This window comes from Necator americanus, chromosome III, assembly GCF_031761385.1.
Source record: "Necator americanus strain Aroian chromosome III, whole genome shotgun sequence".
NCBI lineage: Eukaryota > Metazoa > Nematoda > Chromadorea > Rhabditida > Ancylostomatidae > Necator > Necator americanus.
In genome coordinates, this window is record NC_087373.1 from 37,222,878 (window position 1) to 37,248,450 (window position 25,573).

General features: G+C 41.7%; 4 protein-coding genes across 6 annotated transcripts; 1 reads left to right on the plus strand and 3 right to left on the minus strand.

The window, feature by feature from the left end:
• Positions 1 to 2,228: 2,228 nt before the first annotated feature.
• RB195_012173 (uncharacterized protein) lies at positions 2,229 to 2,474 on the minus strand (the record flags this gene model as incomplete). The annotated part of the gene is made up of 1 exon (XM_064193915.1): positions 2,229 to 2,474. The coding sequence occupies one exon, from the start codon at positions 2,472 to 2,474 to the stop codon at positions 2,229 to 2,231; it is 246 nt and encodes an 81-aa protein (XP_064051498.1).
• A 3,858-nt stretch (positions 2,475 to 6,332) lies between these two features.
• On the plus strand, positions 6,333 to 9,338 carry RB195_012174 (uncharacterized protein; the record flags this gene model as incomplete). Of its 3 annotated transcripts, none has more annotated exons than XM_064193918.1 (5): positions 6,333 to 7,377; positions 7,484 to 7,591; positions 7,979 to 8,580; positions 8,651 to 8,947; positions 9,153 to 9,338. In XM_064193918.1, 5 exons carry the CDS (start codon positions 6,333 to 6,335, stop codon positions 9,336 to 9,338), a joined length of 2,238 nt encoding a protein of 745 aa, XP_064051499.1. The 3 variants fall into 3 exon arrangements, with proteins under 3 accessions (XP_064051499.1, XP_064051500.1, XP_064051501.1); XM_064193916.1 differs by having other exon boundaries at positions 6,333 to 7,353; XM_064193917.1 differs by lacking the exon at positions 9,153 to 9,338 and having other exon boundaries at positions 7,979 to 8,700.
• Positions 9,339 to 11,567: 2,229 nt separating this feature from the next.
• On the minus strand, positions 11,568 to 16,162 carry RB195_012175 (uncharacterized protein; the record flags this gene model as incomplete). The annotated part of the gene is made up of 14 exons (XM_013444490.2): positions 11,568 to 11,832; positions 12,098 to 12,173; positions 12,353 to 12,543; positions 12,802 to 12,867; positions 12,926 to 13,004; positions 13,309 to 13,451; positions 13,725 to 13,854; positions 13,926 to 14,037; positions 14,103 to 14,168; positions 14,820 to 14,932; positions 14,993 to 15,112; positions 15,172 to 15,349; positions 15,602 to 15,693; positions 16,066 to 16,162. The coding sequence occupies 14 exons, from the start codon at positions 16,160 to 16,162 to the stop codon at positions 11,568 to 11,570; spliced, it is 1,728 nt and encodes a 575-aa protein (XP_013299944.2).
• Positions 16,163 to 17,479: 1,317 nt separating this feature from the next.
• On the minus strand, positions 17,480 to 20,996 carry RB195_012176 (uncharacterized protein; the record flags this gene model as incomplete). The annotated part of the gene is made up of 10 exons (XM_013444489.2): positions 17,480 to 17,573; positions 17,972 to 18,133; positions 18,221 to 18,354; positions 18,671 to 18,805; positions 18,934 to 19,044; positions 19,343 to 19,444; positions 19,560 to 19,634; positions 20,006 to 20,191; positions 20,563 to 20,631; positions 20,901 to 20,996. The coding sequence occupies 10 exons, from the start codon at positions 20,994 to 20,996 to the stop codon at positions 17,480 to 17,482; spliced, it is 1,164 nt and encodes a 387-aa protein (XP_013299943.2).
• Between the last annotated feature and the right edge of the window lie 4,577 nt (positions 20,997 to 25,573).

Here is a 25,573-nt window from a genome sequence, read left to right on the forward strand (position 1 = left end):
CTCTACCTTTAGACGGAGGGAAGAATATAAGGAATAATATGAATAGGATAGATAAGAAGAATTCACTCCTCATTCTCCTCAGTAAGGAGGAGTGGATATGAGAATAAAGTAACAAGAAAGACCCAGCTATTTATAAAGGAACACTGAGGAAGGAAAAAAGATTATATATTTATGTGGATATTGAAATAAGTTAAGGAGAATAAGTACAAATAAGTCAAGGAGATCACATAGAGAGTCTAAATAACGATATCATTAACATTTTAGAAAATTTCTTAAAACTCTCCAAGGGTTCCAGAGACTCTGAATTCAACTCCTCAACTAAGACTTCCATCCCAAAATTCGTCCGCGGCGGATCAATCCGTCGCAAGTCCTTGGAATCGTTGGGAGTGGGCAAAAATAAATTGGTCGTGAGTGCTGACTACTGTGGTCTTCGTTTACAATTGAAGTGAGAAAGAATTATTTAAGCAAAGCTAGTCAAACTCAGAATGAAGTTCAGCACTCATTTACTGCTTCCATTCATCTTTCTCTATCTCGTAAACAGTAAACACGATGGCAGAAATCGCTTCTTTATTTTAGTCTAAGATCATTCTTGGTGGAAATAAAAATATAAGGTATAACAACTTCTTTTTGTTTTGTCCCATTTAGACGCAACAACACGTTCGACTCTAATTCTTGGGTAGAAGAGGTCAGGAACACGTGTGCTGCCATCATCCCCTGACTAGGCAGGACATCCGCCGTACTAGTTCAATGTCCACATTATTCAAGAGGGTAAGGGCAATGACTGTCACCACCTTATTGTCTCCAGTAGTACAACATCTCTCCCAAAGTTGTGTCCTAAAATTCGTCTAATCCGTCTCCGATGGATTAATCCGCTGCAAATCGTGAGACTTTTTGGCAGTGGAAAAAATAAAATGATAAAAAAAGACAGTCATAGGCGTATCAATCCACCTGGGATGCGCCACCGCGTTCACTTCAATTCAGAATCATTTGAGGTTTACGAACGTGTACCTTAGCTATGCAATGACTTGCGTGGGCCAGCCAATGATCAACTCAATCTTTTCCCACCTCCCACAGGTCTGGTACCAATTTATCGACCCTGGAGGGATAAAAGGCTTCTTCTGCACTAGAGCGATTTCGAACCATCGACTGTGAGGCTACAACGGACCTCTGACTGACTGGCGCAACACCAGTGGGAAAAATTACATTTTGAAAATGAAATTCGGGAGTAAATAAGCCTCTGATTTCAAATATACTACCGGAATATAGTTTCGATAAATGTGAGGCCTGAAAACAGGCGAAATAAAAAGGAATCAATGGGGAGTAGTAGGGTAGCATTCCCGGACTTCTTCCGCGCCTGACCAACACTGAGTGACCAACAATTACTCCTTATGAGTTCACCTCAAACTTGGCTAATTAAACCAAGATACTAAGCACTAACTAAATCATGATATACGCAAAGAAAAACATACGTAAAAATGGTAAAAGTGAGAGATAGGTAACAATAAAGCACAATAAGATACGCGTAACGACAAAAAAAAAAACAGGTGAATAACAGCGTAAGTGAGTATTAGAGAAAACTGATAAATAGGCCCATCTATTGACTACTGCGAATCTTACTGGGTCTGGTTCCTGAACGGAAAAGGAAATTAAAGGACGCCGTCCGCGTAATTTAATGTTAAAGGCATCACCCCAGGAATCTGAGGTGGTGCAGATTTCAGGTGGAGTATTCGTATACGGGATGGGAGACTACGGGGAGGGGGGTGATTCCGTCCATTTATTCCTAATTGCCGTAAAAAACAGCCCGGAAGATACGGTTTCATTTGTTTTGGCGCACCATTTTGTACAAGAGGTCCGATTGGAGCGGCCGTCTTGTGGCGCCGCATTTTCCGAGCCGTTTTTTACGGCAATTAGGAAGAAATGGACGGAATCACCCCCCTCTCCGTAGTCTCCCATCCCGTATACGAATACTCCACCTGAAATCTGCACCACCTCAGATTCGTGGGGTGATGCCTTTAAGGGGCGTCGTAGGCTCTATCTCGCGGAAGTTCCACGATACAAAATTTCTACAATCTTAATTAGTATACGTGTATGTGTGTGTGTGACTTCAACAGAATAAATATTTTAAATTTCAATGAGCAGCTTTACTCTCGTTCGTTTCGTTTGACCACAGCTTTTTTGCATCTATGTTCTTGGATTGCTCAGTGACGATCAACCAGTATTGACGATCTTCAATCGCTGTTGGCTTTTGTCAACGAACAAATGCGAATGCGTCCCTGGATCTGTACATATATGCCTGTCACATCGATACCGTTCGTCTCTATCAGCTTATCAGCAATCATGTCCTGTTCGGCTGCGATCGACCAACTGGTAATTGCGCATGATCGAACGCCATCGACGTCGTCTGCGCAGCGGTTATGCAACGGCGGTAAGCGCAAGCGCAACGAACGAATTCCCCGCAAAACCACACCATTCATCCAGACAATGAATCATATGTACTATAAAGATATAATTTCCTTTCAACAGTTATCTATTCAACAGTGCTTTTCCAGAAGTTGACACAAACAAAAAGAAAAAAAAAGGGAAAAGATTAAGACTTTGAGTCATTGAGACGACCATATTGTGAAAGAAAAATCTAATACAGACCCAAGATCCAGCAAAAAAATAGCAATTTGACAGCGGCAAAATTTTAAAGTGAGGGAATTCACAAATCTGAAAATATGACTCAGAATTTTTGAAAAAGTTTTTCGACACAGGAAAATCCTGAGAGAATTTGGAGCAAAGGCTCCAGGATTTGTTATTATATAACTGAGTGAAGCATTAATCGGCCAAAAAAGGATGCAAATGCCGGTGAATTCCAGAGGATGAAGTATAGAGAAAGAGAAAAAAATAATTCAGATACGATGTGAAAGATCCAATAGACGACGGAGGCGACTATATTGTGAAAAAAAAATCAAAACAAACTTAAGGTTCAGGGAAAAAAGCAATTTGACAAAGGCAAAATTTTAAAGTGAGGGAATTCACAGATCTGAAAATAGAATCAAACCTATGGCGTTAAGAATTCATGAGAGTAGATCTATGTGAGAGTGTACTTAAACATGTTTCTTCCCAGCATGTCCCTTATCCGTAAACCGTAAACAACAACATGTAGATGAAATCGAATGTTACAGAGTAATAAATAGACAAACACCACCGCTACCACGTCACACTCACGGCTCGTCATATCTTCCATCTAAAATCCGTATCCGGTTTCTCCACGTTTCACTGAAAGTAAAACCAACAATCCGCTAGTTACGTCATTGAAGCAACTGAAAGTAACCAGTTCGTTAGTTGATGACGTCAAAGTGACAGCCGAGTAACAACCCCGATAGTTGTTGTCTTTTTTATAAAGTATAAACAGACAAACATGAGAAGCACTTCGTCGGAATCCATCATCTTTTTAACCGAAGCCAACTTTCCATTTCTACATGAAGAAGGATATTTTTTTTTTTGGATGCAAAATGATATAGAATCGAGTGGGAATAGAAAAAAAAATTAAATAATTTTTTTTACTTTCAAATTTTGAGGAAATAAATCCAAAAGTCTATTTAATTTGTAGAAACTTCAAATAGGGAGCTCCAAAAAAATAGGGAAGGTGAAAATTAAAGTCAAATATAATCAAATTATGCTTGTCCTCTAGAGTCACACAAATGTTTTGAATATTTTCCATTTTATGATAAAAATGGTTGATGGTTTCTACAGCAAAAACTTTATTTTAAAATGAAATTGTTCTTTACTGCAAATTTCCCGTCGAATCACATAAATGTGAATTCATCTTTAAAAAAATTTCAAACAATGAGCTTTAGAAAAACAGCTCCTTATGGAAGCATTCTCCTAACGAATAAATAAAAAAATCCTCAAATTGCCAGAGAGACTGCGCTGTGGTTGTTTTGGACCCCACGTTAGATGGAGCACTTGACAAAAATATTTCAATTTCAGCTCTAAAGACTTCAAAATTACGTACTTCCTGGACAATCAGCCAATATGCACCGTGCACTGTTGGGACCGTTACTGTTCCTCTCTGGACTCGATGATGAAGAAAAAGGTCCCAGATAGATTAAGTATCCCTAAAGCCATCAATCTTTGTCATTAACATTCGTTCTCAGAGTATGAAATTGTAACATTTATTTACTTTAATTCATTAAAGGGATGTTTTTATTTTTGTATCCTTGCCTAATTTTCTAGAAGAAATCATTTCTAGTGGTAACCTATTTGATAAAAATTTTTTTTTTGCTTTTGCAACGAAAAAAAATGAGAGGGTTTTCGAATAAAGTAGTGTGCAAAATCACAAAAAGGAGATAAGGCACAAAGCATAAAAAGACACGCAGTCTATAAAATCCCTCTGGATGCGTCTACGAACTCGACTTCAACTCAAAATCGTCTGAGGGTTATGAACCCGTCATAAACATCTCTATAAAAGGTCTACACAATTTCTTGCGAGTTCCAGCCGAGTCGATGTATCAAGCCAATGTTTTTATCCTCTCAGACAACCCTGATAACCTATTTATCGACTTCGGATGGAGGAAAGAGTTGGTTGACACTAGGGCGGTGTCGAACCATCGAATAAGCAGTCACAGTCGAACCTCTTACCGACTGCGCTACACCTAGCCCCATGAAAACGGAATTTTCAAAAATTTAAACCTTTGAAAAAATCTTACGCACTGATAAGATTTATGACATGTACCGTTGTGCTCAACGTCTTCTGAAAATTAAATTTCTAATAAAATCCTAAGAATTAAGAATGAGATGTGAGGCTAGCCTCGAGGAACTTGAAATGTGCCAATTTGGTGCTATTAGGAACGTGTATGGAGATAAATGTTTGGTTATTAGTGGAACGCGTCAGGTGAAGAGGCGAGAATAAATGGCGCGCATTAGAAGTATGGCTGTTTGGATTGGATTTGGATTGGATGGATTTTTTAGTCAAAAAACATCTGCACAACAAAGTTTTTAGGTAGCATCCTAAGTACTACCAATCCGAAAACGTTTCCTGAACGAGAGTATGATCTGATCCAGGACTTCAGCATCTCACTATTATTTCAGATTACGAGGTCCTTTCTTAATATTCAGGTTTTGTTCACAGGAATTGATTCAGAAACGTTTTCCTAACTGATCTGGGTAGGTTAAAGAATTTAGATCCAACGTATTCGGATTTTAAACTAAATTCAGCGAAGAAAAAACTGGTTTTCAATAGATACAAAAGGAATTTGTGCGTTTTGGAAAACCGCTTGGGTCCCCAGTGGAATATGTGGAACATATTTGCGCAAACTAGCACTACCCACAACGGTAAGAGCGAGTTTTAAAGGTTTTGTTGCATAAATAATAACAAATAATACTGCTGTATATATTTTCTATTAAAATAGAATAATAAGATGACGCGCAAAATCCTGGAAGAAATTTAAGAGCTAGAAATAAGAAAAAAAGTTTTTGTGAGAGAATAATCTGAAATCACTGCTTTTGTACCACTCCAAATACCCGTTGAACTGTATTTGGCACACAGATCCATTTCTTGGAACTGATTATTTCATTTATGAAGGAAATTCAACTTCCTTCCCATTCACCTCTCACTGAAAAACTTTATAATATGAATATAAACTAGAAAGACAAAATAGAAGTTTCTAGAGAACCATTCCTTGGTCGCATCAGAAAAAACCTATTCACATCTGAAATTTCCGCTCAATTCTTCAATAATTCTCGTGTATTCTAATCCAGAGCAGAATTTCAGAGATGTACCTAAGAGTCGCAGACGAAGCAATTCGTAGCGCTAGCGTAAATATTACGCAAGATTGCAGATATGTGATAAGCATTGTTAGCATGAGATTACGAAGAAAAACCAGATGGGGTTGGGCAACAGAGCGGTGCGCGGGCCTAAGGCAAAGCCAGTTTCCTTACTAGTATATAAGACATCTTGATGCTCATACAGACACTTATCAACATCCGCATCGCCGTTCAGTTTAAGAACATTACTGCCTTTTCCCTATTTGTCCTGATCCTACTTGCTAAGAAGTTCCGTAAACTAACCGTTTCGTTAAATCCTGAAAATCCCTTAAATAGGTCTCATTATTTTTTTCTTTGTTTCACATGGAAAATGAGTTAATGTCTGTACATATATTACACTATATTCAAGTTACTATTTCATCAATCAGTAGTTTTTCTTTGCAAACTTCCGGAAGAATTCAACGATTTCCTGTAATAAATGTTCTACACATCCTTCCTTTACACTATTTGACTATCGCTTGACGCAGTAAATATGAGCAACATTTATTTGACAACTCTAGAACATTCTATTATTTCAGGGTATGTTGTACCTTCACCTGACGCTACTACTAATAGTAGCGGTTCCAATCAACTCCTTCCTCTTCCCAATGTCCGGAGGGGGAGGAGGCGGCTGTTGCGGCGGCGGCGGTGGAGGAGGATGCGGAGGCGGATGCGGAGGAGGCGGCGGATGCGGAGGAGGATGCGGAGGAGGCGGTGGCGGATGTGGAGGAGGATGTGCACCACCACCACCACCCCCTGTTGCATGTGGTGGAGGATGCGGTGGAGGCGGAGGCGGATGTGGAGGAGGTTGCGGAGGTGGCGGCGGAGGATGCGGAGGAGGAGGCGGATGTGGAGGTGGCGGCGGATGTGGAGGAGGCTGCGGAGGCGGCGGTGGAGGATGCGGAGGAGGAGGCGGATGCGGAGGCGGCGGAGGATGTGGAGGAGGAGGCGGATGTGGAGGCGGAGGCGGAGGATGCGGAGGAGGCGGCGGATGTGGAGGCGGAGGCGGAGGATGTGGAGGAGGCGGCGGATGTGGAGGCGGAGACTGCGGAGGAGGCGGTGGTGGATGTGGAGGCGGAGGCGGATGCGGAGGCGGCGGCGGAGGATGTGGAGGAGGAGGCGGATGCGGAGGCGGCGGCGGAGGATGTGGAGGAGGAGGCGGATGCGGAGGCGGCGGCGGAGGATGTGGAGGAGGTGGTGGATGTGGAGGAGGCGGTGGAGGATGCGGCGGCGGAGGAGGAGGATGCGGCGGTGGAGGCGGCGGATGCGGAGGAGGCGGAGGCGGAGGATGCGGCGGTGGAGGCGGCGGATGCGGAGGAGGCGGAGGCGGAGGATGCGGAGGAGGCGGAGGCGGAGGATGCGGAGGAGGAGGCGGTGGAGGATACGCAGTCGCACCAAGTGGAGGAGGTGGATATGCAGTTGCACCAAGCGGAGGAGGAGGATGTGGTGGAGGAGGAGGCGGAGGAGGTTACGCAGCAGCACCGAGCGGCGGAGGATGTGGAGCAAGTTACGCAGCTGTTGCAGCACCACCACCACCCCCACCACCACCACCACCACCACCAAGTTATGGATCAGCAGGCAAGTTTTGTTTCCTACCACTCTAAAAGCTCTTTTGCTATAAATATTAATAAGGACAACTAAACTGAGAAACAAAGCCAAACGCCATTGCTTATACAATAAGTTAGCTTTTCAGGTGGAGGCTACGCCCAAGGCGGTGGTGGAGGGGGCTACGCTCAAGGTGGTCCTGCAGGCGGCTACGCACAAGGCGGTCCTGGAGGCGGCGGCGGCTACGCGCAGTCCGGTTAGGATTCGATACCATACTATTGTTCAAATTGTAGTAATAGCGATAAATAGTCTAATATTATGCGTTGTTTTGGACATGACATCTACTCGCAAACGATTTTGGTATGCCTAGGAAGGAAGCTAAGCGGTAACTATATAAGTAACAAAATTACAACAGTTATTAATATTACTGTAGTTTTTTAGTTTTCAGATCTAGCATCAGCACTGAACAAACTGTTGAAATGCGGTTGAAATGACCGTAGTCGAGCTTGAACACAATGTAGAGTATAACTATGCGCATAGCTTAAAGAACTCAGTACTTAGGAACAACTGCGCTGCTACTGAGAAATGAGATATAAAAATGGATACTACAGATACATGTGGAAGCAACAACTGTATTGTTTAGGAGGCGGCGGAGGAGGTTACGCCCAAGGAGGAGGCGGCGGAGGTGGAGGCTACGCACAAGGAGGCGGCGGTGGTGGTTACGCCGGAGCAGGAGGAAACGGAGGCAGTTATGCTGGTGGCGGAAGCAGTGGCGGAGGAGGCGGCTATTCCCAAGGAGGAGGTGGTGGCAGTTACGCCGGTGGAGGAAGCAGCGGTGGATACTCGCAAGGTGGCGGTGGAGGCGGATACTCACAAGGTGGTGGAGGAGGTGGCAATGGAGGAGGCTACTCTTCTGGCGGAGGAGGCGGTAATGGAGGAGGCTACTCTTCAGGTGGAGGAGGCGGTAATGGAGGAGGCTACTCCTCAGGTGGAGGAGGCGGTAATGGAGGAGGCTACTCCTCAGGTGGAGGAGGCGGTAATGGAGGAGGCTACTCTTCAGGTGGAGGAGGCGGTAACGGAGGAGGTTACTCTGCAGGTGGAGGAGCTCCACCACCACCTCCACCACCTCCACCTCCCCCTCCCCCCGCTCCAGCTCCAGCACCAGTGCCAGAACCTGCACCAGCACCAGCACCAGCACCAGCAGCTACCGGCACGTCAGGAGGTTCATACGGCGGAGGAGGAGAGGTGAGCTATTTCAGGTTTTACCTTAAAAGTAAGCATCCATGTATAAAATTTTCGGAATGCATAAGTTTAGGCAGCCGGAGGTGGAGAAGCTGCTGGTGGCAGCGAATCTACCGGAGGTAGCTATGGCGGCGGCGAAAGTGGTGGAGGTGAAGCAGGTGGTGAAGCCGGTGGTGAAACTGGTGGAGTTGCTGAAAGTGGTGGCGCCAACTATGACCAAGCAGCTGCCGGTGGTAGTAGCGGTGGTGGCGGTGGTGGTGAGGAGTACGAAGGAGGTCAAGGTTTCCGATTACGACGATTTTCGAAAACTGACAAAGGCGCCTTGGACAAAAACTGCAATTCGTTGCGACTTCGGAAGATCATGCGACAGGTATGTGCGTTAATGCCAATAGAGGCCAGTTCAAACTTTTTAAACTAAAGCGATGAGCATGTATAATAAGCGTGTAAATAATCATCCATTACTCCTGTGATAGGGACCCAGGGAATTCTACCCGGGAACAGATTTCGAAATACATTTCAAGATGACTAAAATCGTACCTGATTTCTTTTTCCTGAACTATGACACAATATTTCAGAGCATGACAACCGATCCTGAATCGTCAATGGTTCGTGTCTCAGACGGTGTGAAAGCACGTTTGAATTCCGGCGAATGGTACGTGGCTTGCGGCACGGACGGAATTGAACCATTGGAAAACGAGCAACGCGAGCATTGCTTGGTTGAAGCAGAGACATTTGTTTGTTATGTCGTCAAAAAAGACTAAGCGATGTAAGCAAATACTTCACAGGTGATGGTTTCAGAAGCCATCATAGCAGACTTAATGTATTGTTCGTTTATATCTTTAAATAAAATGATAAAATGATTTACCAATGAATGACAGAGTTTTTCCAATTCATCATAATAAACTAAAACATGGACAAATCTATAAAGAAGAAATAAAAATAACATAACGGGTTAGGAATAAAGCATCTGCTTTATTAAATCCGCTTGCGATACCCCGTTCCACGTTCGCTTCAATTCAGAATTGTTTGAGGTTTACGAACGCATGTCTACCCTGTACAATACTACGGTAGTACCACAGTACAGGTACTTGCGGGGGGTAGCCGATATGTCAAGTCAGTGTATTTATCCTCCCAGACAAGTCTGATACCAATTTATCGATCCCGGAGAGAGATGAGCGGCTGGGTTGGCACTAGTTTTTAGGGGGTTTCGATCGATTGACCAGTGCAATAACAGTTAAACCTTTGACCGACTGCGCTACACCCGCCCTAAAAATAAGAGATGGGTATAAATTATATTATTTAAGTCGGAATGAAGACACATGTCCTCACAACTTGGGCTTTAACTCCGGTGGTTGTAGCATTTAGCGCTGCTACTAGGAGGCCTGACATAGAAATTAATAAGTAGGGGCTTCCCCTTACGTTTCTACGTCGCATCTGTGCAATCGTGCTTAGCCGCACCGGCGGTTCAGCTAACACTTTGGCGCGGTGGACGCGACTGTGGATGCGGATGAGGCGGAAGAAGTGGCGGAGGATACGCAGTCGCACCAAGTGGAGGAGGTGAAGGCAGTAACTTGTAATTCTTTCACAGTGATCTCCTGCCAGAAGCATCCGCCGACACTAAATTACTTCAAAGAAATGTTCAAATGTGAAGAGACAAACATAAAAGACGGGGAAAACTGAGCGTCTGATGATGAATGCGTTAGTTTTCCATGACAATCGCCACGTATCTTGCAGGTAAACGTAATTGTATGGGAAAAAATGTGTCTCTTTTCAAAAAAAAATCTCTTTTCGCAGAGAACAGACTTTTTAACTAACTCACGAGTCCACTCAATAGGCGTCGAAATGTTCGCAGTCGAAACAGTAATTAAAACGTTATTTTTTTTCTAAATTTTAAATTAAATTAAAACGTGGTAATTAGGCTCGCAACTAAAACTGACTTAGACTCTAAAGGCGTAAAATTACGAATGCAACCCTCATTCGAATCCGACATGACTGTCGCATGCGGAATCCAAAGGTTCGACTCAGAGATGAAGGTCCTCAAGCCTCGATGTCAAGTACAGTACGTACTATAGTGCCGCCAAGGGCTTTTCCAGTACACGATAATTGCGAATAATTAATTATTACAATAACTAGGAATAACATATACGCACAAAAAGATTACATATAGGTAGAAACAGGCTAATGTCTCATGCACCTGGCGTCTCGCCGAACTAAACCGACTAGCGAAAGAAATATCGATTGATCACATCGTCTGAGGAGTGATAGATGACCTATCGGATTATATTGGGGTCAAAACGATATGAAGATCGGTGCAATTGCGTGCGTTCGAAGCGGTGGAACAAGCGGTAGCGAGATGGGACCATCACGAAGTGGTGTGCTGCTAACAAGGCTCCCCTCGATCTTAACCGCTATATTAACCGCACAGGCACTTCGCGATGGTCTCGCCTCGATTTCGACAGCTACCTCCACCGCATCGCTTCGAGCGCAGCCGCTTAAACAATTGCACCATTTCATTTCGCTTTGATCCGACTTGTTTATGTGAATGTGCGTTCAGGCTTGTAAAGTTTCGGCCGCAACCACATTTTATAGAATAAGTACTAGTAAGACTTATGAGTTTATTAGAATTTATTTACTCAGTTTTCTTGTTATAGTAAGACCAACAAATACATGATATACATTCATTAAACCACAGAATTAGTTTAGATCAATGCAAATTTCATAGATCAGAACAATGTTTTCAAGAGCTTATAGAAATACAACACTTATCATTACATTAACTCCTGAATTCAGGACTGTTTCTTGGATGAAAGTGCAAACATGACCAGTATTCGATGCAGCCTCCTCACTTTAGTAAACATTCAGGAAAAACTCTTTTAGTTCTTATTGAAGATCAACGACAACAAGCTTTAGCAACATTGGAAACAAGTTCGTGCAAATTAGTCGTCTCATAGAGACAATGAATGCAATGACTGAGGAAAGACTAACGCATCCTACGCAGTCGTCGGCATATCCACTCCCGGAGGTGGTGGCTCTTCGTTCCCTAACGGTTCGACTATTTCTTGCTTGATCTCTACTTGTCGTTCTCTATCGCGATCTTCTTTGTCTCTATCTTTTTCTCTATCTCTGTCTCTGTCTTTATCGCGATCCTCTCGGTCCTCCCTATCGCCACGGTCTTCGCGTCTTGAGCGTTTCTCACGTCGATCGCGATCGTCGCTGCGCCTTTCTCGACGTTCGTCATCATCCTTGTCATGGCGTCTGCAATGACGAATTAATAACAGCACATCAATAAAGATCACTGCACATATTATAAAGTTACACTATGGTGTAAAGCAGAAAAAAACCATTACATCATATTGTAATACAGAAAAAAAAAGCATAAAAATTCCGAAAAAAAAAAACTCAAGATCATTTCTAGAAGGCATTCTGTCAGATCTCCCCTACTACAGTCATCGAGGAAGCAGAAAAAAGAAAAAAACTTGTAAAAACATAAATTAAGAGCACAAGAAACTGTTAGGCTAACCTCTTCTTCCTATCACTATCCTCGTCTCTCCGGTCGCGTTTCTTCTCCTTGTCTCGATCCTCGCGCCGTTTGCGACCTAATGAAAAAAAATCGATTCAACCTTAGGTATTTAGATCCCATTATTAATAATAATGTTCAATAATGTCCTTGAATTCAAATTTGAAAGCGAACATTGAAATTGTCCGCAAGTTAAGAATTCTACAAGTACGGAATAACATCAAAAAATTCCATGGCGTATATGTATTCAAATCTTACCATCAGCACTTCCACTTCGTGATCTATGTCGTCTACTGCTGCGCTCTGACCGCTCCGTGGTCCGATCTCGTTCCCTTTCCTTGTCACGATCTCGTTCCTTATCACGATCCTTATCACGTTCCTTATCGCGGTCCTTGTCACGGTCTCGGCGGTCATCGCGCTCACGATCTCGCCCGCTATCGCGTATTCGTCTATAAACATGTAATTTGTTTATAACCTCCACAAACTCAGCTTTTCGAATGGTTTTACTACAAGTTTATCTAAGTGGTAAATGTATAAGTTCCACAAATACATTCCATAATCATTACAAACCTGTGCGCTAAATTAAATTCTTCGGGCACAAACATAAGGACTACTATAAAATGTAGAAGAAATTTAGATCCAATTAGATCTAACAAATATAATCCCCAAATCAATAAAAATTGGTAGAAACAACGGCAATCTTATACCTGGAATCACGTCTTGATGGACTTCTTGATCGACTGCGTCTTTTGTGACGCCTGCGATCATCGTCACTGAAACTACATTTCAAAAATATGTGCTTGAGTATTTAAATACAACTACAACACTTACCCATCGTCAAAATCGCCGGAGTCTCTCCTATTCATAGGGTCGAAATCTCGTCCCATCAACGGTGGTGGCCTGTTCATTCCTAAAGCGTAACAAAAATATTCTCTAACAAATCTGCAAAATGGAGTATTACAGCAAAAAAAAAAACACCATCTAGACTAGCATAAAAAGAAGAGCGCGTCGTATCGATTGGAAGTAACTATAAAACATGGTCATTATGCGGTCATCAATATTCTAGGGGCGGGAACAACGCGATGAGCACAATGCAGTAGTAAAGAACTATCGTGAGAGTCTTTTTTGTGCATTTTCCCCTAAAGATGCTCTTACTCCGGTCGAAAGATGCATAAAACTTCATGAAATCTGAAGTGGAGAATTTACTTATTTACCTCCAGGTCCCGAGGGCGGGAATCGATTCTGTCCATATCCTGGTGGCGGCAGCATCGTGTTGAAGCCAGGCGGTGGCATATTTGTCATCGGCATTGTCATTTGCGGAGGTCTCATGCCTGGTGGAGGTAGTGAAGGATTGAAGCTAAAAGAAACATAGCAGCATTGTAAAAATTTGCTGAAGGATAGTTAAAGAGTTACTGGAATGTTGCGGAAAAACCAGTGGTAAACCTGAAATTAAGTAACGGGAGAGTTTTTGGAAGTATCCTGATGCTGTGGCCTAGGCAAATAAATTTCTTTGATTGTTAGAAACTATCAGCGCTGAACTAACCCTGATAAGCTATGCAAAAAGAGGCAATAAAGGGGAACAAAGTGGAAAAGAGAGAGAAAATAACAAAAGAGGAAAAAAACATTATACCCCGGTGGAGGCATTGACATATCCAGTCCGCTTCCCGATCCTAATGTTGGAATCGTTTGTGGTTCTAGATCTACTCCAGGAGGTCCGTCTACTCCTGGTGGAGCAATGATATCCACACCAGGAGGACCATCTACAATACAGTATTTATTTTAAATAAATAAATAAATAAATAAATAACGTAATTGGTCGTCAATAACACACCCATCATATGGATTGGTTGTACAGCAGAAGGTGCAGGTGTAGTACCAGGCGGCGCGAGACCGGGTGGCGGTTTACTGAAGTCCACAATAGGAGCTGTCGTTGGTGTTGGTGTCTGTGAAAGTTTACATTATAAACGACTTGAGTAATCGTAATTTTGCAATGAATTCCGACACCAACCACGCCGGGAGGAGCAGGTGGTGCAGTTGAAGGCGGAGGACCCCCTATGACTGTCCTTACAATTGGCTGAAATAAGAGAATTGTGAAAGAAACTGTTTACCTATCAACTGGAAATTATGTGTGATAGAAATCAGTAAGAACAACGTCAGCTTATTCACGACTTACTCATGGATTCAACACATTACAAATTAACTGGGACGCCTGGTCGTGGGTGCAGTTATCGTCAGTGTAGCTCACCCGCTGTTGTACTTATTTGAAATTTTTCAACAAATTTTGTAGGCAACAGATGAATTCTATCTACGACCACACAAACCACAAGGGAAGACGAGTAAAATGGTAAGATCTATACACTCAAGATGCTGAAGGCATCGAAATTTGAGAAACTTCTTTTACTTTATGCGAGCTAGCAAATCAGGATTGTGGGTATTTTTAACAAGTTCTTATCATTTAAAAAAAACCGAAGAGAATTTCTTTGCTCTTCTGCTGAAAACTGTATTGGCTCATAAAAGTTAATCACACGATTTTACTCGCGCTAGCGTCAGTGGGCGAAGAAGCGCAAGCACGATTCACATGAGTCCACTGCTAAATGGATTTCTACAGGGAAGGAGAATCGCATTTTCACTATATTCATTACGAAGTAAGTCCCAATCTCGTGGATTACCCCATCTCGAGATTTAGATTTAGAGGTAGTTTCAAGGATTTAAGACTCGGATATACCTCAGAGTTGTCATTGGCCAATTTGTGATAATGCGGTTTAAATATACCGCCATTGTCAGTCAACACCTTTACCGTTCCTTCGGTGAGCGGTACCAACTGTCGACCTCCAGTAGCTAAACAGAGGATCAATTAGATGAGAAACTATAAATAACCGTATATATTAAGCTACTTACGAGGCATTCCAAGAGGATTTGATAGATTGATGGAAGAAAATAGAGCTTTATTTGCTGCTGCTTGGTTTCCATACTCTTGCCTCAACTTCTTTTGACGTTCGCAGTAAGCATTCCAAGTGTCTGGAACAATGAGTTATATTTTCATGTCTTTTTTTTTGTAGAATCACATAAAACTGAACCTTCGGTAAATCCATAATTGAAATAGTCCGTTATATCTGCACCAGGCTTTCGCCATGGTCGGTCTTCCATTTGGGCAAGATCAATGTCATAAATCGGTTTGTCATTGATTGTTGGTACTGCGTCTATATCAAGCTTTCCGGTCTGAGCAGCATCACCATTCACATCCAAGGATCCTTTCTTAAACCAGCAAAATAAAACACTAAAACTACTAACAGCTATGTCAATGGTTGGGACCCTGTCATGTTCAACTTGATGAGCGCGATTTGCTTTCAGATTGGACAAGGCCATGTGAAGAGGGATGAGTTAAAGAGAAACAGCGTTCACTATGGCAGACCAATCGCGCTCATCCTTACTGGCAAGCATTTGGCTCCGACTTTAGTTTGTCACACTAACCATATAAGAACAACTAAAAATCAGATACGCACTGACCATACTATACTGGACATTGACTGGAGGTATAACACCGATCGTGACCTCAACATCATCGTCGTCATCGTCATCTCCTGAGTCCGCAAGTGGATCTGGGATCGAAATCGTAGGAAAATGAACCAACAGATATTTTTTTTAGCTGTATGAATAGGTTGCACACTGATAAAATATAAAAAAGGAGAAAGCGAATGAAATTAGATAGAATAATTGCTTGCTCTAGTGAATCTAAGCTGAGATGAAATCTTAACTATCCATATTTGCACAATGATGCTTTCATCCCGAGAGAAACTAAAGTGCACTGTTAAATGTTTTACAAACTACACACAGTATGACTTTTTTTATAAATTCATTAGAAAATCTCCAAAAAAAAATTGCCACACTTCAACACTCAAAGAGAAATTAAAACTAAAACATTCACTGCTCTCTACGATTGATAAGAATAAGCATAATGAATTAGACAGAACCTGCTACTGGTTGTGTTGCATCATGCTTCGGTTGTTCAACCGGAGCTGGCTCCGGTGGGACTGCCGGCTCGACTTCTACGCCAGGTGGCCCATCCATGTATACCTATCCATAGGTCTTTTTTATGCCACAGAAAAAGAAAAGAATGGAAAACAAAGAGAAATATGCTATGTTCAAGTAGAAGCGGAATTATCCAATGAATTCGTAAACACAGAACTTTAAAATATCTTTACTTATATAGTCAACACTTCACAGCGGGACAATATTAGTATATCATTACAACACCGCAAACATCGAGATCTAATGTGATTCGGTGCAAAACTACTGAACAAAAAATACGATCTTAAGCATAGCTCAGGCAAGCAAAGGCATAGGATCTTTGTTATAGCCAGGATTAAAAGGTATTAATTAGCACTGGAAGAATCTAGAAACATCTTTCTAGACGAGATAAATTTGGCTGTGCATAGAGCAAAACGACGCAAACTCCATCAATAAAACAGACACACCAAAGATCGAAGAAAAAAGTTAACCGGATTTTGCATGAGATTTTTTGGGTTCTATAACGGATGTGTTCTACCTGTATTCCATTGTATTAGTCAATAACAACACTGTAACAAAAAATTGTTGATAACGACTTCTGCTAGTTCTAGTGCCAAAAAAAAAACAGTGAATTATAAGCCCCATACGTCTATTTGCAATGAGTCGCACCAGCACCAAACTAAGATTTCCTGACACAGGCTACTTTTTTTTGTTGGAAATCGTCAATTTTTAGTTGCTGCTAAATTTACCTATGTTTTCAGGCTATATGACAGAATTTTAATCAGCTCTAGTTAAAACAGTATACAAAATCACATCAAGAGATTTCCCACCCTCTTACAAAACCCGGGAAGATCTGCCAAAAAAAAAAAACTAACCACAAGTGAATCCAGCGCAAACTAATTTTTTCCCCATCGGTGTTCTGTGGGAGTTGGAAAATCTACGCAAAATTTGAACATTCTAATGCACAATAAGAACATCCACTTTTCGTAAAACCGACTAAAAACTAATAAAATATTCAATCACACCAAAAACCCATGCACGACCACACAGAAAAGGACCTCTAGATTTCCTGAGTAACTATGACCGCATAAAGCTCTGAAGCGCACAAACCAAAAATGTGAATTTTTAAGTATGGGGACAAATTAAGAGTGCTTATCGATCAGCGCGATGACTAGAGTAAGCGATTATGACATGTCGCATCACAAGAACACATTACCAAAACTACTTTCATAGCCGTATATATTGAACCAACAGGGGTTTTTTTGGAGGTGTGGGTTAAGTACAGAAGCAACTTCAGCGGGCAAGAAACAGCATACCGGAATAATAGACATGTAAAGGCGTAACATATCTGGATATAATCTTATCAAATTTTTGTGACTAGACATCCACAAGAAATCGATTCGGATAAAACTTAAGTCCCTCTGTGGAGTCATCACGACATAATACAGCTTGTTCTTCAGCAGCTAGTAGCCTGAAATATAACCGATTAGAACTCAATGCAATATCAACGACTTAAACCATTTAAGAACACCTAAAAACACAGAAATGAGGCTAACCAGAATTATCTTCTAAAGATTTAATCGCAAACAGTAAGATTGTCTTAATTAAACGATTATGAAGCCCCTTGGATAAAGTTCACATTCTCGATAGGACAACTAATTCTGCTGTTAACGAGAGGGAAGCTAAAAAATGAAAGAGAATAAAAAAAATCGAGCGCAGTAGTTCAAATTTATATGAAAAACTATTTCATTTGCTTTTCTTTTCTTCCACTCCTTCATGTTCAAACATCGAGATAACACTAGCCAACTTATAATGTTCACATATGGTCCTAGCTAGAAATATTACATGAACCCAATACGAATGACTGACCTTTCTTTCGCTAGAATAACTGTGATTCCCTCGTTCGTCGCCAATTCACTTGCGGTGGCGCTGCCGTTTTTCTTAACGAATTCTGCTGTTGCTTCCACCATACTCTCAACTGAAGCTGTTTTCAACTGCAGCACTATGACACCGGTAGCGAATCGATGCAGTCTGGAATTCTATTGCACTATAACGAGCGAGACTTCAAAAGGAGAAGAATAGAGTCAATCAGAAAAAGAAAAAAAAAGAATCGCTAACTCCATTGGTGAACTTGGTTTTCTGCTGAGTGCTTGACAAGCATTCAGTAAATCCTCAGGCGACAACAGTTCTAGGCCGCGAGCGCGATTCACTCGGCAATACACTTCGGGCAACGTCATCATTCCACCGCATTCCTGAACATACGAGAAAGACATAATCTTTGAGAAAGTGAGCAAAAAAAAACGATGCAGATGGCGACAATCTAGACGAGCACACAACAGTAAAATATTTGTGGTGTGAAATTACGAAGCTGCGAAAAGAAAAGTTGCGTATGAAACCAAAATACAATCACCTGCTTTACATAGGCATACATCAAATAAAAACAAAAGAAAAAAGAAACAAAAAGCAACAATAAAGCTAATACAGAGTATAAAAATTCGTGATCCTTTCAACTACGGAACCGAAACTGAAAAAAAAAACTTCTCATTCATGAAGAACAGAAAAAATGACCTTCAGCGGCTCAGCTAGAACTGTACACAACTCTTCTCCAAGCTTCTCGAAATAAACAGCTCCGCTACCATAAGCGGATTTCGTCACAGGATCTGATACTCCCAACGATAATAGATATGACTTGAATGCGATGGTCTGAAATGAACAGGTGAAACATAATGACTCTGAGGAAGAATAGTTCTGAAATATAAGGTTCCAAGGAAGAGATGACTACCGAAAACCAGAAAACAGAGCACACCATTTAAGAGAACAGAACCACTAACCTCATCTTCCGTAATTTCTCCACGCCGGGAGCGCAGCTTTTCTGCTATACTTTTCGACAGGCTAACCATGTCACGAGCAGTCTCCATAAGCCTTGACATATCTTCGAATGCCTAAAGTAGAAGTCATCATTGTATGAGACATCAAAAAATAAAAATAGGATAAAAGGCATGAAGAAATGAGAACAAGACACAACGAAAACATGAAAGATATTGTTGTGAAGAATAATAAAAACGTATTAATCCACAAGTTCTCTCAAACAAAACAGATGAAAATAGTAATTGATTTAGAATAGAAGTCCGATAGAAGAATCCTTTCTCGAAAAAAAGTGAAAAAGTTCCACCAAATGCAAAAAACGCAAAGGATAAAAGAGGATGGAATAAATCCGTCGATAACTTAGTTCTGACCAACCTGACTGATTGTCTCATGTGTTCGCTGATGGTTTTCTGCAAGCCTTTTCTCAAGCCCCGCAATGCCTACAGGGCGCATTTGAATTCCCTGACTGGTTCTTGACTGAAAGGATACTTTTTTTTGTAAATGTTCAAGATCAAGTACATTCATGACTTTAACTGGATTACAACAAAGATTACAGTACTCTATTGAATAAAACAATTATAAGCAAACTTACACCACCAGAACTCGACCCGGAACTTGACCGCTGCCATGTTTTTCGTTTCAGCGCCTCTTCGTATTTCCTGTGAAACTGAAAACAAGCAAGTTTGAATGAACAAAGTTTAAAATTTCGTATAAATACAAATATAATAAACAAAGTCTAAAGTTTTAATGTTTAAATGAACAAGTATAAATTTGAAGAAAAATAATACTAAGTGCTTTCTGTATGATGATTCGTAGTTTATGAGAATAAATCAATTATGGCTTTTCCAAGCTCTGATGAAGACGACAACAGCAAAACATTAGCTGTTAATAAAGATCAACTCCAAACTTGGCTACTGCTCAAACAAATCAATTCAATAATGGGAATTAATTCAAGCAGAGTTCGAAAACAAACTATCCAGACGATCAGGAGAAATGTGCACAACTCAACGTAAAATAACTAAGAACGATTTCACTTACATCGTCTTCACCGCCATTGCGGAACACGAAACGGATATAATTGTGGCAGCTCGTTCTTTGCGGTCCGACATTATTCGGTGGAGCTGGCTCAAGGCGGACAATTATCTTGCCACCACGACTAAACATCGACTTATGGTGCCTTTCCGTCGATTTTACCAGAGAATGGTGAAGAATGAGGCGCCGATCCTAGAATTACCATAGTAAGAACGAAGCAATGGAGGAAGAAGTAACAATGATGACGAGAGAAAGAAGGGCGATACCGCTTTGCTTGAGTTAACCAATAAGTCACTTGATCAATAGTAGATTGAAGTTCCATGGAAACACGTCATGGATGAGGAAAAACACAGATATTGCGTTCAAATAAAAAAACTACTAAGAAAAAATTAAGGAAGAATGTGACTATAAGTTTTGAGAAGTAGAATATTCATTTGAAAAAAAAACCTATGAATTAGCATGTCGACGAGATTTACGGGAGCTGAATGAGATAAGTACGAAAAGCACCTGATTTCTTTAAAAGAAAACATAGAAGAAGAAAAATGGAGACGAAAATAACTCACCGGATCACTTGAATCTGCCCATATAACTCGATGCAATGTTAATGAGGCTGTGCCTTGCTCGAACGCAGTCTAAAGCCTTCCATTAAAGTCATTTTTATGCATTTCACCATTATTCACATATCCTACTAGAAGAAAAGTTAAGGCAGAGGAAAAAAAAACGGAGAAATTCCCCCTTACTATGTACAACAAGATCTGGCCTTTGGATATTTATTGTTGATGGTTTGCAGAGAAAAGAAAAACCATTCAAATTAAGCACATTTCCCAGTGACATTACTTTCTGAGTGACATTTTTTTCCATATTGTTCCATAGACACTAGAGAACATCACATGAAACCCACGTGTTTCAAATCTCCTTCGTAAATGCCCACATGTCCAGCTTGACATAGAAGATCTTCTAAGCTTTCACCCGGTTGATACCATGTTAATCTGTCCATAACTAAAAACAGAAGAAATTTCTCAAACAGTTAATCCATAACAAGGAAGAGGAAATGAAGAATATCCAAGTCTTTGAAGAAAAAAAAGAATGACAGATTTAAGGAGACAACAAGGACACCTGGAAGTGGAGATAAGAGACGTAAACCTCTCAGAAAAAAACAATTATTCGAGGATAAAACCAGGAAAAGCGTGAGTGGAAAATAGAGCGAGGCATACGAACAATGAAGTCGAGGAGTGCCACCAGCGACGACTATTCGATCGCTGCAGCATTCAGCAAATTTGCAGTTGCGCAGAAAATTCGCAATCAAGCACATTATTTCTTCTGCTGAAATCCGAACTTTAAAAATGAACAAGAAACTTGAAAAAGAACAAGGTCAACTGGAAGTGGATACAAGACCAGTAAAATTCTCAGAAAAAGCAGCTATTTGACAATAATGGGAGTAAAGAGGTTTTACTTTGGGTCAGGAAAGCACAAGAACAATCACTTTGTACTTTTCTGGAGTTTCTTTTCATCTCTTCAAATTTGGCTCAGCTGAAGCATCGCAGAAGGTTTAATGCAATGTGTATATGTCACAACATTTTAGTTTATGAGCTAATTTGGGAGGATTCGTTAACTATTCCTTGTTAGGGCCTCATCCTATGAAGTCCTTACCTTCAACGTAGGAATCGGTTTTGTTCAGTTTATTCTCCAAGGCCTTATAATCCCTGTTGGAATATAGTTTTAATTCCCATATTTTTAGTTATTAGTGACTCCAGTTAATAATACTTCTTTTAAAAAACATAGTTAATGTTATTGAGTGCAATTTTCAGGAAAAATGACAGATGAGTAGGATTTTAAATAACTCGGAGTAAAATTGCCACCTACAACACCAGACGCATGGAACAAATAGCTCAGCTCCTACATTTCTTGTACAAACCACCACGTATGCCAAAATTTTAAGTGATTTGGCAACATAACATCAATACGGTTATTTTAAAACCTAAACCTGAAGCTCGGCGCAGTTGCGTAAGCGGCTGCACTTGGAGCGGCGCGGTTGAGCCCGCGATTGCGAGCGCCTCGGACTGCGGAGATGAGTGAAGCTATGTAGTGTTGGTCCCACCTCGATGGGAAACGCTAGCTTCACCGCAGCGCTTCAAGCGTAGCAACTTACGTAAGTGCAACGATTTTTAGGTTGTTCTGACCCGACTATAGTTCCACTTAAAGTGGTGCGTAGTGACTTTTTCTCCGAACAATCGCGTTTAAAGGCATCACTCCACGAATCTGACGGGGTACGGATTTCAGGTGGAGTATTCGTATACGGGATCGTAGATTAAGGAGCGGGGGGAGGGGTGATTCCGTCCGTTTCTTCCTAATTGCCGTAAAAAAACGGCCCGGAAGATACGGCTTCAGGCGTTCTGGCGCACTATTTTCTACAGGAAGTTCGACTGGAGCGCGCCAGCCTTGTGCGGCGCCGCATCTTCCGGGCCGTTTTTTACGGCAATTAGGAAGAAATGAACGGAATCACCCTCCTCCCCATAATCTACGACCCCGAATAAACGAACACTCCGCCGGAAATCCGTACCACCTCAGATTCGTGGAGTGATGCCTTTAAGAACTGTTTTCGCCGTCTTCCAATATGGTTACTGCCTGCGACTGAAGGCCAAAAGGACAAAGATCGATTAATTGGTCCGGTGCACAAATGTCCACGGGAATTTCGAATGTATTCTTGAGAAGACTGCAGACTACAACCCAGATAAAGGATAACAGTAAGGTGTCTGCGTTAATCAATCCGCTTGGGATGCGCTACCACGTCCACTTCAATTCAAAGTCGTTTGAGGTTTACGAACTTGCAGTTGGTCTATACAATGACCTCCCTTATACAATGCCTTTACAATGGGGCTGGCCGATGTGTCAAGTCAGTGTTTTTATCCTCCCACACACGTCTAGTATCAAATTATCGATACCCCGGAAGGATGAAAGGCTCGGATCGGCACTAAGGCGGATTCGAACCTCCGATCGTTCGTTCAGACTCTTCCTATTGCCGACTGCGTCACAGCCGCCCCAAAACCCAGACAGTAACGACAAAGTCCTTTAGAGTATTTATGCTCGCTACCATGGAATCGCCCCGTGCGCGGTGCGTCGACTCGCGTCACGTACTCGGAGCACGCAATCGTACTCTTTCATTCCGATGCGACGATGCTGAATTGAAAAGATTTCGATACGATTTTGACCAAGAGATAATTTCAATCATGTGTAAATGCCCGAAAAACAATTTTAAAGGAACAGTTTGAAAACAATAAAGGAAGAGCTTATCGATTCCCACCCTATTGATTGATTGATTGATGGTTGGCATCAGTGTCGGTTTCTGTTGAGGACATAACGGGTCAGAGGACACAATACGTTAGCGCTTCAGTAATATTAGCGATCCAAGCGAAAAGTGAGTTCATCTCCGGTGCGTTCATTAACTTTCACTACACCGCCTTGGGTGCTACCGTATCACGTATAACAAACCGCTGTGGGACCTCTATCCTCTCTAATAACAAAAAAAAGCATGAAGAAATCATAGAGAGCAATAAAATCTGTGAAATCGCTGTAGTCCTCTAAGGTTAGGGTACGGGGCTCTAATTCCCGGTTCAAAATGGTGGAAGTTTTTTTTTTTCCGAGGAATTTTCCTTTAAGGAAACCTTTGCGGTTTTCCTTGACCAGAAATTTTCATGATACATTTGCTGCACTAGCTGCACAATCATGAACCCTTTGCGGACTGCCATCGTTTTATTGTCCGTAACAAGTTGCATCGTTGGGGAGACAGGAGCTCACTCGGATGTTTCATGTACATGTTTTTTTTTCCTGGATTACTCGACAGAATTGAGTATGATCACATTCATGACTGTGGACTACATCCTTAATCCTATCCGGAGAGATTCCAACATCAATTTCATGGACTTTGCTTTTAAGCAATATATTGTAATTGGAAATATTCCATGGGTTCCGATACGAGAAATGAAAAACTTTCGACTATATGTCCTTATTCCTCTGGAGTGAGCACTTGGATGCAATTTGCGCCATGCACACGACGCTAATTTGTGGAATTCGTCAACCCACACATTTCTCCACAACCACCACCACCAACACCACCACCACCACCTTCTTTTCATCGATGTCTACATACTTTGCATTACCATTGCTAAGCACTTCAGCGTCTCATCCCTGGGGATCACCGGGCTGTATGCGTGTGCGCACGCGTGTGTATATTGAGTTTGGCGGCGCTTTCTAGCAGTAAATAAAACTACTAACACACTTTGTTGTCTTCAAACATTGTAGATTCCGTCAGTTTCATTCGTGTGGTTTTTCGATAACTCTGCTTCACTTTCTGAATGGTTAGAATTAAATCCCTCTAATGTTGTTCTATGAAAAAAAGCCATTCCTAAAGAATATGTAGATCATTCATAAAGGCTGCAACTTTTTTTATCTCTTTGAAAACTCATAGCTAGGCATAAAAGTTGAAAAATGCTGCGGAGTTCAAGGTGAGACACACTTCCTACGATATACGATGCTGCTTCCATAGGTTGAATAGCAAAAAAAAAACGAAGAAAAAAAATGCGAGCATTTATTCCGCGAACGTTGATACTTTCCCTTAACCACCACTGAATCTCATAGCCAATCAAGGAGCGAAACGAAAATTCAATGATTTTTCAGGATGATTCAGAATGAAAAGCATTTCAAATCCTTGTTGATCCTCTTCCCCTTACGTTGAATAACAAAACAAAAAAAAGACGCGTAAATTCCTCCGAAGGCGTCATGTTTTTGATTTCTCGTAGCCATTGGGTCCCATAGATCTAGGAGCGGAGTGAAAGTTCAACGATTTTCTCTGGAGTGATTAGCATAATTTCTCAGTGAAATTTGTGCTATAGAAGAAAAAAAGGTGATGGACGCATTTCCTTATTTTTGATATTTTTTTTACTAACTTTGCAGAGACAAACAAAGGAGGGTGTGGCGCCGTCGGTACGAGGTTCCGCTGTGAATGCACTATCGGTGGTTAGAGGTGACCAGAGGGCCAACTAAGCCTTTCATCCCTACTGGGTCAATAAATTGGAACCAGATCTGTCCGGAAGGATAAAAACACTGACTTGGCACATCGGCTAGCCCCCCGCAAGTCATTGTGTAGGTCAGTTACACATTCGTAAACCTCAAACGATTCTGAATTGAAGTAAAAGTGGAGGCGCATCCCAAGCGGATTGACTAACACCAGACACCTTGTCTTCTTCATCCTTTATCCTAGTGGAGGAAAAAGGACATCCGGTACTGACATAGGGCAATTATGCACTATTCACGGATTTAACGTTTTTGACTACATATCACGTTTGTTTGTTGAAGCAGCACACCTTACAGTGGCGTCAACCAAAAAGACATGAAGCACGATGCGGTTACGTAAGCGGTTGCGCTCGAAGCGACGCGGTTTAGCGGATCGGTTAAGATCGAGTAGGGACTCTTGCTAATACCGTTCATTGCTGCAGTTCGCAATGGTCCCACCTCGATTCCAACCGCTCTCTCCACCGCGCCGCTTTAAGGCATACCCCCCCGAATCTGAGGTGGTAT